Raw genomic sequence first — 21,332 nt, 5'->3', positions numbered from 1 at the left:
TCTAATCCTGGTCTGGTAAATTGAAACCATCAACCATGATAATACTATTTGAAATGCATGTTTATCGATTGTCCGATCTGGTTAATGTTTTCTCAAGTTCTAAGTACGAATGTTCATTGGATCGATGAGCTAAACTATACAGCTTTGTGTCCTCAGTTTGTGTCCAATATATATAAGTTATAGTTTGCATTAGACAATTTCACAGTCATGCAGTTTGTAGTTCGGGGAAAAAAGTTGTAAAAACGTATCCTTGATAGTAATTAGTACGCGTACAACCTCCACTCGTTTATGATTAATATGTCCGTCCAGGAAGGAATATTAGACTGTCAGTGAGCTAAAAATAGACAATAATAGTGCATTGACTTGACATATCAACGATATAAGGATGAGGCTTAGAAACGGGGAAATGCGAGGCTGTGCCGAGCATTTTCCCCGTTTCGGGCCGAATCCTTATATCGTTGATATGTCAAGTCAATGCACTATTATTGTCTTTATACTGCAATCTAAAGAAAAACCATTAATTTCAATTATTGTTTATAGTGTTAATGTTATTTTTTTAATTTAAATATTGGGGGAAATCCCCCTTTAAAACGGCCTCATATCACACAGACGGAGAAATATAAAACACGATGAAATGTACATCATTACCGCAATCAATGGTGAACGAATTCGTTGCAGACTAAAATATCAACAATAAACACAAAACATAATGATTTATAGGTTGCAAACAAAAAAATATTAAAAAGTGAAATATGTTTTCCCGAAAATTGCAAAAGAAACAAGTTTGAGTCGTTAAACGCATCGTTGTTTACATTGAAAACAAGAACAGGTTGAAGAGGTCGTATGAATAATTAAACACAATTTCTATTTAAATATTCATGAGGAAAAGTGATATCAGGTCAGTGACTGTATATGACATAGAAATATACGGTCAACGCATTTTGACTGCTCAAATAGAACGAGTGCAGTATAAGTGTTTTTATTTGTTCAAAGTTTTTTTTAATGATCTGTGAGGTATACAGCAATGAAAATGAAAATCCGATTGTTTAAAGGACCATTTAAATAAATTAGAAAACATTTTGCTTTACATAAGGATCTGTAAAAGACCAAGTAATCACAAAACCAAAACCCCATGAGGAGGCTCTTTTATCTGTAAAAATATTACTTGAAAAAGATTTTTTTTTGTAATTCATTAATAGGATGATTTCTTTTTGCCTTGTAACTTGATCATTGCTGATCTGAGTCTGAGTACTTTTTTCATAATCATAAATGTTAAATAGTTATTCTTTATTCTTTTGCTTTGCGTTCAATTATTCTTTATTCTTGACATTATTTGCTCGTTAGTCATCCGATAAGCTATCATCGACACCTAATCGTCTACATTTATACCTTTCGTGAGCCCCACACTCGCCTGTTAGAAATCACCTGATTGTCATGTGATTTAGTTGGATCTTTACTGCGTTTTAAATTATCTATTTTGACCTTACCTTTAAAAGCAGCGAAAATACATCATTTCAGATTATTCATAACAAACAACAACACGACGGAAGAAGGAAACTAATACAGGGAAGAAGAAGAAGGATGAAAAATGTTATATTATTTCAAATTTTTACAGTCCTGTTGGCTCTGATAAATGCTTGGGAAATTGAAAATGTCTTAGTTTCATCAATTAAGGTCAAAGATTTCAAGCAGCCAGAACAAATTCACATATCGTTTGGAGGTAAGCATGTATTTTATAAATTATGTAATTATTATACATTTGTAGCACTTACATAAATTCATTCATTTCATTAGGATATTTTAGTCTGACATCCTGGCCAAAATCTCCTTTTCACATCAGTTGCCAGGATTCACGGCTTAATGATATTTTTCGGAAGCATGCAGGACAAATCGCCCACTGGCAAAACGCCCACACCAAATTGCCCCACTTTTTCACCAACTCCCCCCACTTTAAAAAAAAATCGCCTCACTTGTGAAAAGGGTTAAATCCCGTTTACTTTTTCCCTGTCAACTCCCCCCACTTATATATATATATAATTATTTAAAATCTACTTCAGTGTACAATTTTCAGTTCTACCAACTAGCCTAGTCCAAATAATTATGACGTCTTGAAAGGCTATTATAATTTTTTTCTTTGACGCCTTACAGTCGAAGTAAGGCGTCAAAGAAAAAAATTATAATAGCCTTTCAAGACGTCATAATTATTTGGACTACCAACTAGCCCAACTTAGTTTTCGTATCATTATAGGAGAATAACTTTATACTTGTAAGCTTAGTTATTTGTATAACAAATGAAAAGAAACCTGTAAATTGTATCATAATCATACAATTTAAGGATTTCAATTAACATTAATTTGATTTTATAGCTCTTCACTAAGGTTTTCATAGGTATTGAAGTGGGGCAGGGACATAGATATACAACTGGATTGCATCTTTTTTCATAAGTGGGGCAAGTTGGCACTTATAAATTTATCGTGGTTTATCTATTTGTCATGAGTGGGGCGAGTTGGCAGACCTTATTTCAGCAAAATTTTAACCCTTTTCATAAGTTGGGCATGTTGTCCAACCCATTTGCAATGTGATTTTGCACTTTTTATTAAGTGGGGCGAGTTGGTCAACAAGATTGGGGCGATTTTTTAGAAAGTGGGGCGAGTTTGTGAAAAAGTGGGGCAATTAGGTGTGGGACATTTTGTCATGGATTCATATTTGTCTTAGATGGGAATAGTATATATTCACCTAGTCCAAATAATTATGAGGTGTTGAAACTGAAAGATTATAATTATATATATATATTATACTTTTGGCATCAATTAAAATATCATTGGCAGTTATATTGTTGGCTTTTTTCATAACTACCTCTACCCTTTTTGATTGGGAAAATATGCGTCATTTTTATCAAATTGGGAAAATTATATCAAAGCATGAAATTGACTGGAACTTCATTTTGCAGACCCCTTTCAAGAGGTAAACCCTCATTTGAATTAAGACCCCTTAATTATTATATCACTTACATAAATTCATTCCTTTCATTAGGATATTTTAGTCTGACATCCCTGACAATACTAGTATACAAGTATTGTGGTCGCCAAGATCATTTGATCCTCTTAGGGGAACTTTTGTGTATTAAGCTTGAATATTGTGTCCATTTTTGCCCCAACTGTTCAGGGTTGTACCTACAAATAAAATGTATGTGGACATCTCCAGTTGCACTCAGCGAAGCAGTTCATTTCTGTTCTATACATATATATTTTTTTAAATTTTATTATGTTTAAATATCTCTTTATAGATGTTCCCACAAAAATGTTAGTAACATGGAGCACCATGAACGTTACACAGAATGCAACCTGTTTGTATGGAATTCAAACAACAAATATGATTGCCAAAGGTTACACCAGAAAATTTGTTGATGGTGGACCACAACAGCACACACAGTTTATTCACAGGGTTACACTGATAAATCTGAAACCTGGAACTCGATATGGTAATTTTAATTTTTAAATTTTTTTTAAATTAACCCACACAGTTTTGACTGCTGTTTCCTGATTTTTGACAATTTGCCTATTATGTCTGTTTTTTCTATGCAATCATCGTTGTCAATATACCGTTGATGCAATTTTAAGTGAATGTGATACATGTACAAGTGAAAGGTTAACATCTAACAAGCTATAAAATATTGATGTTTTATCCAGGCCACCATTTTCAGCTCTATGAAATGCATGTACCAAGTCAGGAATATCGGTATGACTCTAGTTTTCAAATACTTTGGATTTTGCCATTTTATATATGAGACTTTCCATTTGGGATTTCCTTTTGAGTGGTATTTTTGTTATTTTTCTCTAATGTGCTCCATGTTTCCTTTAAATTGTTAATGATAGATCAATTTATCTGCTTGTATATTATTTGCTACACATGTAATTAGATTTTCCAGTGTATTTTAAAAAGTTAAAGTAAGTGTGGCTTTTAATCTTAGTATGGCCTATAATCAAGTCAAGTGTAACAATCAGGCCTCCTACTTTTCTTAAGGAATTTTGCAATGTCTATATGATATTCTACACAAACTGTATCTATGATCGTTTGTACATGTTGTTTTTTTTAAAAGTATCAAGAAATCTTGCGATGTACATATTATACGTTATGTGTATATGTATTTGTGTTTCTTTTTTAAAAAACAAATGTTTCAAGGAATATTGCTATGTTCAAATTATATTTATAAATGTATTGTATTTGTGTGTGTTTTTTTTTTTAATTTCTAATGAACACTCAAAGTGAAATGATGTACTGTATTAGCATTCAACTTGTAAAAACTGTAACATTTCAGTGTACAGTTGTGGCAATGGTGTACTTATGAGTGAACAGTTGACTTTTGTTTCCATGAAGGATGGATCTGACTGGAGTCCAAGGATAGCTCTGTTTGGTGATCTCGGCTTTGTTAATCCTCAATCTGTACCAAGGCTTATTAATGAAACCAAAAAGGGAATGTATGATGCTATTTTCCATGTCGGTAAGTATACATGTACATGTAGAATCTCTTGTCAATGATGAGAATTAACATTTGAAATTTGTTGAACACTGAAATTGATGGTTCTATATCCAGGAAAAAAAGTCACAATTCATTTTTTCTTATTATTTTCTTTGAATAAAAAACGATTATTTCTACAAAAATATTTTTGTATTTTTCTTGAACTATGGTATATAAACCAACTTTGTAAACAAAATTTATCCAAAAAATATCAGAGATGATTAAATAATTTCTAAAAAAAACCAAAATGTCAAAGTGGCTTGGCACTTAAATGGCTTCATGGTGCAAAGAAATCTTTCTTTTGCACGATTAAAACTAAATAAATCTTTATTTTTCAAGTATAATGGCACATTTCCTAAACTTTGATATGAATATATGTATTAAAAAGTAAATATTTCAAAATATTTCTCGTACATATTCAAACAATTGTCAACCTATTATTTGTGACTTTTTGTCCTACCAAATTTGTGACTTTATGTCCTGTGACTTTATGTCCTGTGACTTTCTGTCTGTTTTCCTTCCACTGCAAGGTAAAACTATTTATCTCTTTTGAAATGAAATTAAAAAAATATTGTAACACTGTAGTTAATTAATAAAGATACTATTACGTGTATTTCTGTATTGGCCTTGTTATTGGTCCTCGGCCAGCTGTATTGACCTTCGGCTTTGCCTCGGGCCAATACAGTAAGCCTCGGACCAATAACAAGGCCAATTCAGAAATACTTGCGTAATACTATCATAATATACATTGCATTCACAAAACCCATGAAAATTAGTACTAAAAAATGACAATAAATCCACAGCTACAGCAGTTCTCTTAAAACCACTGGGACATTTTTATTATTATAGCGAACCCTATGATAGTTTTCCATAGATTCACCTGCAAGTTACCTGTCGATTTAAACTTTTGGCAGTTCTATTGTCCCATCTAACAAATACAACAGGTATTGTTCTCTGTATAGTTCATTCACCAAGACCTTTAAATTTCTTCTAGGAGAAATATATCACTCATTGATTAATTTACCTCACCAAAAAATTATCTGTTTTTTTATTGAAATACTTCTATAAACTCACATAAACTGTATGCAATATTGTATTTATTCAATATATCATTAATATATTTTCAATCTGTTCAATATAAAATCTGATTTAATAATAAAAAGTATATTTTAGACACATTTTTTAGTATTTTCCAAAGAATTTGCATGTTTTTGTTGTTGTTAATTTATAGACTATGTTTATGAAGACCTTAATTTAAAAATAATAATATTCAAATTTTTATTTATCAAACACACAAAAATATTTATTGAATATTTGATCAGAAATCAACTTTTAATTTTTAAATCATTATTAATATTGAACACATTAAAAACAAGTTTTTGGTTTTGAATAAATACAACACCACATGCAGTTTTGTGAGTCCTTTCTTAGTATTGGTATAAGTATTTTTTCATCATTGACAGTTCAATTTTTTGTTCAGGTAAATTAATCAATGAGTGATATATTTCTCCTAGAAGAAATTTAAAGGTCCCAGTGAATAAACTACACAGAGAACAATACCTGTTGTATTTGTTAGATGGGACAATAGAACTGCCAAAAGTTTAAATCGACAGGTAACTTGCAGGTGAATCTATGGAAAACTATCATAGGGTTCGCTATAAAATGTTGGAGTGATTTACACCTGAGTTCTGAAGTATTTTTAACTTCATATAAGAGTACTTTGTATCACAAATAAGACATTGCTATATTGATGTTAGCCTATATTGCCCTATAATAATAGAAATACTTGTATATGATATGAGACCAACCAAAATGAAATTGATTGCTTGTATTATTGCGAACCCTATTGTAGTTTTCCATAGATTCACCTGCAAGTTACCTGTCCATTTAAACTTTTGGCAGTTCTATTGTCCCATCTAACAAATACAACAGGTATTGTTCTCTGTGTAGTTTAATTCACTCAGACCTTTAAATTTCTTCTAGGAGAAATATATCACTTATTGATTAATCTACCTGAGTAAAAAATTGAACTGTCAATGAAGAAAAAATACTTATACCAATACTAAGTAAGGACTCACAAAACTGCATGTGGTGTTGTATTTATTCGATACATGGAGTAACTCGTTTTTAATGTGTTCAATATTACATTTGTAATACTGATTCAAAAATTAAAAGTTGATTTCTGATCAAATATTCAATATTTTTGTGTGTTTGATAAATAAAAAATTGAATATTATTATTTTTAAATTAAGGTCTTCATAAACATAAGTCTATAAATGAACAACAACAAAAACATGTAAATTCATTGGAAAATACTAAAAAATGTGTCTGAAATAAACTTTTTAGTATTAAACCAGATTTTATATTGAACAGATTGAAAATATATTAATGATAATATTGAATAAATACAATATTGCATACAGTTTATGTGAGTTATTAGAAGTATTTCAATAAAAAAGAAGATAATTTTTTGGTCAGGTAAATTAATCAATGAGTGATATATTTCTCCTAGAAGAAATTTAAAGGTCCCAGTGAATAAACTACACAGAGAACAATACCTGTTGTATTTGTTAGATGGGACAATAGGACTTACAAAAGTTTAAATGGACAGGTAACTTGTAGGTGAATCTATGGAAAACTAAGATAGGGTTCGCAATAATATATAAAAAGACATAAAGGAAAAGAAAGACAAGTAATGGTGTACTAATATCCTGTTGATGTTACTTTTCAAGGGTTTACCCAAGTGTATCTCTTATCAAAAATGTACTTTGATATTGAATGATAACACATCTGCCAAAAAATTAGTCATCCTGTGATTTAAATAATACAGATACTATGAACACATTCTTGTTTTGAATAAAGAATTTGCTATTTTGAAAATGTTAATATTTGATTTGATTATTTATTTTTTAGGTGACTTTGGATATGACCTTGATGCAGTAAGTAATGAAATTTGCAAGTAGTCTAATGAAAACTAGCCCTAGTCAGAAAGATACCAGAGGGTCATTCAAACTCAACTGACAATGCCGTGGCTTAAAAAGAAAAATACAATCAAACAATAGTACACAAAACACAACGCAGAAAACTAAAGACTAAGCAAAATAAACCCCATCAAAAACTGGTGGTGATCTTAGGTGCTCTAGAAGGATAAGTAGATTCTGCTCAAGATGTGGCACCCATCATGTTGCTCATGTTAGTATAATTCAAGAAACAAGGTTACCAATGATGAAACAAAACAGGTTCCTAAAATCTAATTTCTCATTTTTTAGTGTTTATACAAATGGAATCCATAGAAAATTCAATTAAAATACAGGTGAAAACTTTACATTTTCTTCATATGAAACAAAGGTACAGACTGAAATCCCTTCAATTCAGTGCAATAGTAAAAGATTCACAAAATCAGACATTACAAAAACAATCCAAAAAGAGACAATAAAAACAAATATTATATATATAAATGTGATAAAATCTAAAAATTTAGAAACAATAGAAAAGAAAATATATGAATTACCCATCCATGACACAAAATCAGTACATGCACAGCAAAAAAACAGAGAAACATCCCATGGAAATGAAAAGGGCAAATTTTTCTCTTATAATAACTTAGTTTAAACATATTTATTTATAGTGGATTGGGAAACAAGTTTTGCAACTTATATTAATCCCTTTCCACTTTGCGTGTGCGAGCTGCCTTGTAGCGGCATTAGCCTACTCATTTTCGAAATCTACAAGGGTGTCTTTAACTATAATAACTTATTACATGTACTTGAGATGTCATATGCATGATGTGCTTAAGTATTTCAGTATTAATGAACCAGAGGCAGATTTAGGGGGAGGGCCCAGGGGGCCTGGGCCTCCCCTTTTTGGGAAAAAAATTGGTTGCTTATATAGGGAATCACTTAAGCGTGACTGGAGCAGGCCCCCTCTTAAGTCAGTCAGTGGGCCCCCACTTATGAAAATTTCTGGATCCGCCACTGTGAACCAAACTTACCATTATACATTGAATTAATTTTCAAAGAAGACAAATATTTCAATCATTGTATAATAAAAAAAAAATTATTTTAAAATTGATTTACGGTTTAATATTTTATTTTGATTAAACATGTATAAACATAAAATTGAGAATGGAAATGGGGAATGTGCCAAAGAGACAACAACCCGACCACAGAAAAAAACAACAGTAGAAGGTCACCAACAGGTCTTCAATGTAGCAATAAATTCCCGCTAAATACATATATTCAAGTACTGTGAATTTTAATTTTAGCAAAATGGTCATATTGGGGATGAATTTTTGAATTTAGTACAACCAATTGCTGGTCAGGTACCATACATGACATGCCCTGGCAATCATGAAAGTGCATAGTAAGTAATTACCTGTGTGTCTTAAAAGGTATCAGAGAAAATTTAGGATATATTAAATGTATTATTAACAGACAAATTTGTTCAGGTAACAATAGGAAACAAAAATTACTATTTTGAGTATGCTTCATAAAAAAATACTATTCACTGGCATCTACACTGTTAATTTTTTATGCCCTACCTTCAATAGAAGTTGGGCATTATGATATTTGGTCGTTGTGTCTTTTCAGTCATCCGTCTTACCGTTCATTTATCTGTCCCGCTTCAGGTTAAAGTGTTTGGTGAAGTTGAAGTCAATCATCTTGAAATGTTCCCTATGATGTGATCTTTCTATTTTTAATGCCAAATTAGAGTTTTTACCTCAATTTCAAGGTTCACTTAACATAGAAAATGCGAGTGCATGACTGCAAGTGCATCTGTTTACTATGGACAATTTTTTTTTGTATATTTTCTATACAGCATATAGTTATTTTTTTAGGATACAATTTTTTGGGAATTTGTAGTCCAAATTTAGAAAACCATTTGAACAAATTACTTATTTAGTATTTGATAGTTCTGATCTTTCGCAAGAAAAAAACTCTAAATTCAATGAAATTTATGGTGTTACAATAATTACCTGTTCAGGTTCTTGATTTTTGTTTTAAATAGCATATACTATTTTGAGTGAAAACTGCAATGAACAGGCTATTATAAATTTTTAACAAATTCCATGTTTATTCTGTATTTCAATGTTCTGTGCAGTGCACAAGAACTTCTATTACAAAAAAGATAGCCCATCTTCAATAGAATGTACTGTGTGATGCACAACACCATCTATACAAAATACATTGTATGGAAAGTGTCATGTGCTTCTCAAAACAGAAATACAGAAAAAACATAAAATTTATTAAAAAGTTCAAACACAAGAAATTTTACAAATTCCATATTTAAAAATAATTCGAGGTTGAAATAAAAGCCTGTTGATGATAATAAAACCAACCCCATTGTAATATTAACCATGGTTGGATGCTAGGGGAGAGAAACGTCAGCATAAAATCATGAACTTTCTTTATTTTTCCATTAAATTATAAAAAGGCAGATATTTTTAAGAATTTACATTCAAAACACACTGTATTCATTAAAATGTACTTTATGAAGACATACAATTGTTAATTTCATATTAATTTTATCTTTTTAGCAATTTCTCCAATTACAAGAACAGATTTACAATGCCAGGTGATGAAGATATGGACAAGATGTTTTACAGGTATTCATATCCACTTATTATCATTCATGTCTCTAAATCATAGTCTTGAAAGTTGTGAATATTTAACTATGCTAAGTGTGCCATTAAAATAGATAAGACTAGATGACAAAAAGCAACTAGATATAACAAATGACAACCATTATATGGCATAACTTAGAAAAAAAAAAGTTTACTTTTCTATAATAAAATTGAGAATGGAAATGTGTGATTTGACAAAGAGTTAATGATCCGACCAAAGAGTAGAAAACAGCCTCAGGCAACCAGTGGGTCTTCAACACAATTAGAAAATCCAGCTCCAGAGGCAAGCTTCTTATGTCTTCATATAAAAGGGGATTAACACTAGTTTCAGTAAAGATTGCATGTTAACTCTGTATCAATGAATCTTATGTTACTATGCAATTAAACTCAATATTTTGAATTTTTTGACTTCCAAGATCAAGTTGGAATTTTCATGATATCCTCAGCAGACTTCTAATAAGATTTATTGAAATGATCAGCAAAACAATATTTTGGATCACACAGTGTCCATTCAACACAAATGTTCTTGCAAAATCACATTAATTAAATGCAAAAATACCTGAGGAGAGATATACTCCTTGAAGCCTATAGTTACAGTGAGTTGCTTGTAGGTGTTATGGTAAAATTTTACCTATAGCTCAACCTGTTTTTAAAATTGTCAACACAATAGGGACATTTAAATTGACCAGTTGGTATTGTTAGATTTAAATCTACCTTGATGCTACCTGTATAAAACATTTATTCACCTAACCAAAAGTTTCAGCATGCTTTTTTCCTGAACTTTTTTTTACCTAGGATTATTCTATTGAGAAATTTTTATTTTACTGTCATTCAAAATCTTATGAGTGATCAAGCCAAACAAGAATGACTATATCATATATTTTATTTTCTTGCAGTTACATGTAATTTAAAATTGCATGACCTAAAATGCACTACATTTCATCTAAATGTTTGCATAGCCACTACTAGCAGTGTTTAATACCCTAAATAATCCAGTCGTAATATTTCACTCACTTTAATGAAACCTCAAAATCATATTTGAATAAACAATTTCATTAATTTATTTACACTAATATTTGACATCTCATCCAGAATTCCAATGATTTTAAATAATTCCCAATTTTATTCATTTTTCACTACTTCACTAGATTTTTTTCTAAATCCATAGTATAAATTCTGATTAACTTCCAATTATATACATCCTAATTTAACAGGTGCAGAATCTATACATAATTCAGAATCATTTCCATTACTATATTCCAAATAGTTATCCTCACTTATATTTTGTAATATTTTATTTATATTTTTACTATATATCACCTGATTTTAATATATCCACAGTAAACATTTTATTTCATTTCCTATAATAAATTTCCAAATCAAACAATATTTGATTCAGAATTTTATAATGACTATTTCCAATTTCACATTCACTTAAAACATTTCCTCATGTTAGGAATATTTTAGAATATTTTACTTTCATTTTTCACTTTATCACTAGATTAGACTATATCCACTGCATTACTTCAACATTTTATTTCATTTCCTATAATAATTTCCAAATCAAACAATATTTGATTCAGAATTTTATAATGACTATTTCCAATTTCACATTCACTTTTAAAAAACATTTCCTCACGTTAGGAATATTTTAGAATATTTTACTTTTATTTTTCACTTTATCACTAGATTAGACTATATCCACTGCATTACTTTAACATTTTATTTCATTTCCAAGATCCCATTTAAATAGGGAATCATCTTAAATTTGTAATAGATCCCAAAATTAATAATGAATATTTCAAAAATCACATTTAAAGCCACAGAAACATGTTGGATGAACTCACACTATATCTCCTACTTGAATTCCAGTTTTGAAATCTTTAAATCTTTGACATAACTAAATCCCATCGTATGAAAATTTGAATTTCCTTTCGTGAACACAGCATTTTATGCACAAAACTCCCACTAATATTATAATAGATTTCAAAGAAAAAACACAGAAAGGTATACTCCAAAATTATTTCGAATTTTATATGTACAACATCATATGTAAGCCCCACAAAACGGTTTGAATGAATTATTTCCTCCTTGATGTCCTTCATGACAATAAAATCTTGAAAGAAACACATCACATTTTAAGAAGCAAAATTGCTATAAAAAGTCTGAGTAGTGAATTCAAATAAAATAAATCCAATATTGTATGCACAATGACACCAAAAGATTTAAAACATTGCAAATAATAATCCAAAATGAGAATCTTGAAGGGTCATGTGAAGAAAAAAACAACATATCCCTCTGAAAATTTGAACTGTAAACACCCTGAACAGCTATTTCTTGTTTCACTGGCAGCTGGACAATACTATGTATAAGGGTTCGAATTTTAAAGAAGCATTTTGGTGTAAAAACAGTTTAAATTTTCAAACATAGTAATACATATTTATTTTGATGTTTTACTGATTTAGAATTTTAGGTAAAAAATGTATAAATCAAATATATCAGGGATTTAAAACAATGAAAACCAAATTATTTTCTTCCCTATCAATTTTTAATAGAATAATCCTAGGTAAGAAAATCTTCAGGAAAAAAGCATGCTGAAACTTTGGGTAAGGTGAATAAAAATCTGTACAGGTAGAATCAAGGTATATTTAAATCTAACAATACCAACTGGTCAATTTAAATGTCCCTATTGTGTTGACAATTTTAAAAACAGGTTGAGCTATAGGTAAAATTTTACCATAACACCTACAAGCAACTCACTGTAATTGAACTATTTTCATCTAGTCTGATATGCTTAAAATATATGTTCAATTTCAGTTTTAACATTGGACCAGCACATATAATCTCAATATCAACTGAATATTACTTTTTCTGGTATTATGGTATTATGCAAGTGCCTAAACAGTATGAATGGCTGGAAAATGATCTGAAGGTCTGTATATTTTATTTGTTATTTAAAACAATTGCCATTATCTGCATTTACCATTTATACATCTATGTATGTACTGGGAATTCATTTTTATTCGTGGGTTATACATTTTTGTTGATATCATGGGTAAATAGAAGGCAAAGTATATTAAAAGTTCAACCGTGCACAATTTTTTGCATACTTTGTCAAAACAACCAAATCAAATATCCATGAAAATACAAATTTTCCGCAATCCACAGTATTTAACTTCATTTATCAAATTATGTATGTGAATTGACAAAAAACAGCATAAAATTCTAGAAAATAGAACAAAGAACACACAGTGTTTTTGTTGTTTTGACGTCATGACAGTCTTTATGAATTTTAAACGTATACCTCACATTTAAAATTAATGAAACAAACCTAAAATAACACACACAGGTAAATCACTTAATTGTATAGATAAGTGGTGAAGTGTGCCTTTGTCACCAAACAAATGAGCTTTTGTGTTGTTGGGTTTCTGTCTAGTATGTATATATCTCAAATCTTCTTTTTGGTCAAAATGTATGGAAAGACATTAAAAAACTCTCCTTTTGTACTATGCATGTGTTCATGAATAGCTATAAAAGGAAGATTTGTACGTATTAACAATTGTATACTAGAAGAATTGTCAAAATTGCTGTACGTTCAAAAACAACTATCCTTTCCAGTTAATAATTTATATTATACATAATGTATAGAAATGCAGCAATTTAACAAATATCAAACATTTCTGTATATTATATAACTTGTTACAGGAAGCTGCAAAACCAGAGAACCGTGCCAAGAGACCTTGGATTATAACAATGGGACACAGACCTATGTATTGCTCTAATAATGATAAGGATGACTGTACACATCATGAAAGTCTGGTAATTATCATAGAATAAATGATATTGCTCCATATAGCTCCTATGTAATTGTGTAGAAGCTTCCATCATAGAAATAAAGGGGAGACAGTCAATTATTGGAATATAATACAAACTGGTTTTTTTTAATTTCTAATCTGTATTTTATGGCTGATTTGAGGTTGAAAAATCATCAGCAAAATGAAATGATTTAAGATGGAAGTAGTTATTAGAAAGACTTTATGAAATTTAGATGCCAATTCTTAAATTGAAAACATTACGACAAAGATGCCACATATGTAGTAGAGAAGATGACTTTTTGTACTATTGAAACAAGTGAAATGATAAATTTTATTTTATTTTTGCTTGCAGATAAGAGTTGGTGTGCCATATTTACATTTTTTCGGATTGGAGAAATTATTCCATCAATATGGTGTTGATGTAATGGTATGGGCACATGAACATTCCTATGAAAGATTATGGCCAGTTTATGATAGAAAGGTAAGTTATGAGGAATAACACTACTAGCATATTATTCACCACAGGTTATGTCTATGAAAGCAAAAAATCTCATATTTTTGTTTCTCATATTTTTGTTTTATTCTTGAATGGACTGAATAATCCTCACTTTGAAATATCTCTTTTTTAAAAGGAAAAATGAAGTCTTGTCATATTTCTTTCTCAAAATCTTGATAAGTTTTGACAAACTTTATTGTTTCAACTTGCACATCCTTATCAATTTGAAGAAGAAGAAAAAATGATATTGGTTTGGGCTGTATCACATGATTTGCACTTTCTTCTTTAACAGATTTAATTATTCCCAATAGATTTAAAGTTTATTATTACTTTATTGATGTTGCTGGCAATGGAAATATATTTAGATTAAAAAATATGAATTAGGTTATATTGTTACCATGATTGATATGTTTAAAAATATGTTGACAGAATTATAATATAAGTTATTTCCCTTGGTATATATTTTTAACAGTTTCCATTTCACTTAATGTGTTTGGCTACATTTTTGTGAAAGTTTGTGCTAAACTTAGTTTTTCAACATTATTGTTTAAGTTAATTATATCAAGTTAGGCAAACAAGTCATCCTGCCTTTAATTGATGTTCTTTTATTGAAGACTGGTTTTTATCCATTCTATATTTAGACATGATTGACATATACATTTTAATTATTGATCTGTGATATATTATATTCAGAGAGTTGGAAGTCTAGAATTCTAATATGACATGCTTCTTTAGCTTTGTAAACAACACTGTGATAAAATTCTCCATAACATATACTTAGCGCAGACTCAGAGATATGCATTATAATGGCTGTTACAATATCCTTCCCACGTAAATCTACATGTATTGGAACCTATTTGCAGATCCTTTGCTGATTTTAATGTTTTAAAAAGTGCAATTAAAAAAGACAAAATAACTTTTATTCTTATTCGTATGCATAATAAAAAGAAGTAATGCACAAGAGCTCGGAGAAATCAACAAAATAAAATTTAAATAAAATTCTGCGAAAGTCTATTAATCTTTTTGGCGCATTTAAGTAATTTCAAAACATGACGTCATACAAATGAAACCGCTTAACTTGAAAGTTTTCTGTTACGTGAACCATCGGAATTCATATGATATTGTATTGAAACTGATTTTTTTAGGTAGGTTTTGTTTTATTTTCTATTCTATTGCATTATTCGCATATTTACCCATTTCAGCAAGTCAACATGGCGGCTCCTTAGTAACAAAATGTCAACTTTTGATTTGACGGAAGCTTACGAGAAAAACATGTAAATTAAAAATGACAAATGTTGGGTTTGAGAACTTAAAGAATTAAAAAGTTTTTTTCTAGCAGTTATTCTCGAAATAACCTATGCAAGTTACATATTTATATAGATATTTGAGTTTTATCTTACAGGGAGTAAAAAAGAACAGCCACATACACAGCATACCCACCCTCGCTTCAGTTTTTTAATGACCGTAATTGTCCTATTAGAATCGAAATAATTCATGGAAGCCATAGATTGTTGGAAATTTACACATGGCCTGGGCCGTGATATTCGTTGATTTTATCCCTCGCTAACGCTCAGGATAAAATTCGAATATCACGGCCCAGGCCATGTGTAAATTTCCAACAATCTATGGCTTCCATGAATTATTTCTTAAATATGTGAAGTATTACATGTATATCATAATTTTATGCTTTGATAATGTAAATAAAAACGGTTTGCATTACATGCATAATCTAATAACATGCTTAAATTTTGTATATGAGTCTGTTAATATATAACACACATCTTAAAAACACCATTTATTGGTTCATGACTCGATAAGGAATCTGTCCAGCAACTAAACGGTCCAGTTTTGGTAATCATTTATTTATTTTTTATTAAAATATACATATTAATTGTAGGTGATGAATGGTAGTAGAGATGAACCTTACACAAATCCTAAAGCTCCAGTTCATTTTGTCACTGGATCTGCTGTAAGTTTATTGTAAATAGATAAGTTGAAAAGGGATAGGCTGTAGCCTTAAGTTGACTTTGCACAATAGTTATCAAATGTATCAGTCCTATTGGTCTACATAAGACTCATCCATGATGCTCAGATCAAAATAGTTAGAAAGTCTAACAAGCATAAAGTCGAAGAGCATTTGAGGATCCCAAATTCAACAACCAAAGACAATAAAAAAATAAACATGGTGAACACAGCAACATATAGTTTTCTCATTGATGTTAACACCACATCTATCATTATTTATATCTGAAGCAACAAGGTTTGAACACACATTTAAAAAAAAATAAAAAATAAGGAGATTTGTTGCTTGTTAATGAAACAACTAACTGCCAGAGACAAAAGGACATCATTGTTAGCAACTATAAGTAATTGCTCAGCCTCTACAATTAGCAAAACATAAATCTAGGTATGAAAAAGACATTTATGGTAATTTCAGAGATAAATTTTATGTAGATATATTATGAAATCGAGAATGGAAATTGATATATTTATGCTTTTATTCACTACACAGGGGTGTCAGGAAAGACATGATCCTTTTAAGAACCAAACAATTCCTGAATGGTCAGCTGTCAGGAGTTTAGATTACGGATATTCTAGGATGCAAATAATGAACAGTTCCCATCTATACTGGGAACAAGTTTCTGATGACAAGGTGAGAAATAAATTGATTCAATATATAGTGGGTTTTTTTATTGACTACTACTTGGTGAAGATTATTTAAACTGTTTGTCAGTACAGTGTGGCATACTTTTTGTTTGAGTACACACACTTTGACAGTCTTTTTCCACACAGTAGACAAATTGAGAATAATAATTATACAATAAATTATTATAGAATATGTAAACTGTTTATCTGTACAGTGTACTGTTCTGTTCATTTGTACAATAAATTATTATAATGAAGTAATGACCCCTATTGTTTTTTGGTTAGAGATCAAAAGTCAATATTTAGATTTCCATGAAAACTTTGACAACTGAATGCAAACTAAACTGCTTCGTCAACTGTTTGGAATTCATTCACCCCAAATTTTTTTTTGATCGTATAGTGGTATGATGTCGTCTGCGTTGTCCGAAGACACATTTGGTGTCCGGGAAATAACTTAAGTTTACATGAAATAGATCTCTTTGAAATTAGATAAGAAGGTTCAATACAAATAAAGGAAGGTTGGGATTGAATTTGCGGATGATAGCCACAACTGTTTAGGAATTAGGGGCCCAAAACAAAAACAAGCATTTTTCTACTTTTAGGATAATAACTTGTGTATAAGTATTTCATTTGCTCTGAAATTGTACCACAATGTTAAATACCACTAGTAGAAAGTTTGGATTCATTTTGGGGGTTATGGTGCCAATAGTTTAGGAATAAATGACAAAAAAAAGGGACAATAAACAAGTATTTTTGTAGTTTCTGGATAATAACTTGTGTGTAAGTGTATGGATTTCTCTGACATTGTACCACAAAGTTCTAAATCACAAAAGGAAGGCTGGGATTGAGTTTGGGGGTTATGGAATTTTAAAAAAGGTCTTAAAACAAGCATTTGTCTAGTTTCCAGACAATAACTTGTGTTTAAGTGTATGGATGGATCTCTCTGAAATTGTACTACAAGGTTCCATACTACAATGGAAAGGCTGAAATCAAGTTTTTGGATAATTGCTCTAAGGGGGGAGATTCATAAAGTTTGAGAGTTCCAATTTTTTTTAAGGGGTTCAATGTTTATCTTCAAAATTTCGCAAATTTCAAATTTTTGAAATTTCAAGAAGAAATCTTAAATTGCACAGTATTGCGTAATAGATTTGTAAGATCTTGACATATGTTTTGTGTCAGAAACCTATATTATGTCAAAGATCCAATCCAAATTCAGACAGTATCAAGCTTGAATATTTTGTCAAAATTTGCCCTAACTGTTCAGGGTTCAACCTCTGGGTTGGTATCAGGCTGCGCTCAGCGAAGCATTTTAATCAGACTAAAATTGACTGGTTTCTGTGTTGATAGTACACTCATATTAGTTTCTTGTCATATCTATTGATATGCATAATGGTATGAAGTCCTATTGAATTTAAGGATCAAAGACATAAATTCTAGGTTCAAAACTTGTGAAACATGTAATTAAGAAATTCAGAATGCTTCTTTTTGTAACTTCATTGGGGTGTAAAAGCGTTGACCGAAGTACATTTTGTATGAAGCACAGAAGCGCTTCATTCTAAAAATGTATGCACGGTCAACGCTTTTACAACCCTATGAAGTTACAAAAAGAAGCATTCAATACTTAGAATTACATTTTTTTAGCTATTATTTAATTCACCTGTGCACTTTTTTATGGAACCATGTGTTATCATAAATGATAAGTTTCATTGAGTGATGCAATTGCTTCAGAAATAACACGTGATATGCAGTTAACCAATCAGAATAAAGTATTATAATGAAACATACATCTAATGTAATTATTAGATGATATAAGGAATTAACAAAAAAATCAGTTCTATCCTTAGACTGTTCACTTTTATTTTAATGAATTTTACTGTAGATGATAAAATTAACCAGCTAGACTATATATGCTATTAGATCCAAAGTTTTAATGTTATTTGATTCCTCAATAGAGGCTACAGAATAAATTAATTTTGTCTTATACAAAAATTTCTTAACATTTCATGTTTGCCAATATTTTTTAAACAAACTATTTATTATTTTTTCAGGATGGAGCAGTGATTGACAAAGTAATGATAATCAAAGACAAACATGGTCCATATCAATAGACAGAAGTATTTAATCTATTTATACATGATGCAATCAACAATCTAATTTATAAGTCAGCATTATTTTAATTTTGTTTATATTAAACTAAATGACTTTTTTTTTTTTTTTTAATTATTTTATTTTTGAGGTGATGAAATATGTGAAATTACATACTACAGTATTCGATACACATTTTAAAAATAAAGTAATACTTGATAAATCAATTAAGTCATATGGATATAATAAGATATATATATAAATATTACAAAAAGATTTTGTTAATTAATCAAATAAATTAAATAAAAGCTGCTTCTAACATATGCCATTTCTGATCCATTTTTACTTTTTGTACAGGGGTTAAGAAACATACAGAGTATTTTTCTATATTAATCCAATATTTTAAATATTCTAACCCACCATATTTTGTGGGGGATATGTTCTTACATCTACATTTGTATATATAATATTTGAATAACAACAAAATATTGTTAACTGTTTTACTGTTAACAAAATCCTCAGACACACCTAACATGACTTCTTTTGCACTGAAAGGCAGGAGAATGCCATAATGTTTAATCCAATCTATAACGGATAGCCAGAAGTTTTGTGATACATTACATTCCCCAAAAATGTGAAAAATATTTTCTTAAAACTCTGAACAAAAAGTACAAAGTTCAGTTTCTTTTAATTTACATTTCAATAAAAATGAATTACATGGTAGAATCCTATGAACAATCTTAAATTGAAAATTTTGCAAAAAAGAGTTTCTAGTTATAATGAAGGGCATGGAATAAATAGCATTCCAATCCTCAATCTGCATATTTAAATCTCTAAATGACTTATTTGACAAAATATTATTGACTTCCAATGTATCTCCCATCCAATATAAAGAAGTAACATTTTATACATTGTGACCTTTATCATAACACCATTGCAAGTGTAATAAGGCATTATTGTCATTTTTCTTGCCCTGAGTTTTGATAGAATATTATTTAACTGTAATACTATGAAATAGATGAAAACTTATTTATTTTTAACACACTATTGTTGTTGGTTTTCTGTATTATAACATTTACTCTGTGAAATAGATTTTGACACCACAGGTCATTTTCTATGATAGTATTCACAATCACGAACTACTTCATAACCTAGCATCTCCATCCAGCAGTAATCTTACTAGGGTATATCATTGTAAATAATATGAAGTCATGAAAGTATTATTACTTTCCATCTTTTTTATATTTTACAAATTTTTGATACAGAGCATTAAAGTTTTTTTAGGGATTTATAATAATCGATTATACGTTGATTTGAATTTTTTTAGAATTTTTCAGTAAAAAAAACAAGCAAGTACAAAAAATATCCTAATGCTTATTTACTATTTGTATTTTAATAGTAAAATATAATTTTGATATTTCAAAAATTATTTTCTTTGATGACATTATTTTCATTCATTATTAAAAATTTATTCTAAATTCAGTAAGTTTTGATACATTTTAAAATGCAGATAGTGCATTACTTCTAGGTTATGGTAAACTGCTGAGGAAAGTAGTTTAAATTTATGGATTTTTTTTTATGCTGAAATGTATTTCTTTATCATGTTTATATTTCTAAATTATAAGAAAAAGATGGCTGCTATACTTATTTATTTTATACTTCTTTACATCAATTTTTCATTGTCTCAGTTATAAAAGTGGAATATTTATGTGATTGTATGATACAGAGAAATGTGGAATGATGGGGGAAAAGTGATGAATTCCTAACATTCAGGGTAAATGTGATATGCTTGATTTTTTGTTTCTGTATATTTGATGTTAATATATAGTTGTTGTTCATTCTTTCTTTGTTTTGATATATTATAAACTACTAAATATTAGGAAATAAAAATAAATATTATGTTTAGTATGTCTTTTTATGTGTTTAAATATTGATGAAATAATGATGCATGGTTCACCACATTTTATTCAAAACTGTTTTTATATGATATGGCAACTTTTCTTTCATGCAAAACAACAGTACACAAAACACAACATAGGAAACAAATGACTGAGCAACCAACCCCGCCAATTACTGAGGATTATCTCAGGGGCTTCAGAAGGGTGAGAACACATTATACAACCTTGATAAGTTATATCAAGTGATAGT

At 29.7% G+C, this 21,332-nt stretch overlaps 1 protein-coding gene across 1 annotated transcript; it reads left to right on the top strand.

Moving 5' to 3' along the window:
- The first annotated feature begins 1,367 nt into the window (after positions 1–1,367).
- On the top strand, positions 1,368–21,089 carry LOC139516706 (acid phosphatase type 7-like). The gene is made up of 12 exons (XM_071306962.1): positions 1,368–1,720; positions 3,287–3,481; positions 4,319–4,501; positions 7,433–7,458; positions 8,784–8,881; positions 10,056–10,124; positions 12,960–13,074; positions 13,848–13,961; positions 14,310–14,438; positions 16,351–16,422; positions 16,966–17,106; positions 19,148–21,089. The coding sequence occupies exons 1-12, from the start codon at positions 1,582–1,584 to the stop codon at positions 19,205–19,207; spliced, it is 1,341 nt and encodes a 446-aa protein (XP_071163063.1). The 5' UTR covers positions 1,368–1,581; the 3' UTR covers positions 19,208–21,089.
- The last annotated feature ends 243 nt before the right edge of the window (positions 21,090–21,332 follow it).

This window comes from Mytilus edulis, chromosome 3 (assembly GCF_963676685.1).
Source record: "Mytilus edulis chromosome 3, xbMytEdul2.2, whole genome shotgun sequence".
Lineage (NCBI taxonomy): Eukaryota > Metazoa > Mollusca > Bivalvia > Mytilida > Mytilidae > Mytilus > Mytilus edulis.
This window is presented reverse-complemented; position numbering and strand designations above follow the sequence as displayed.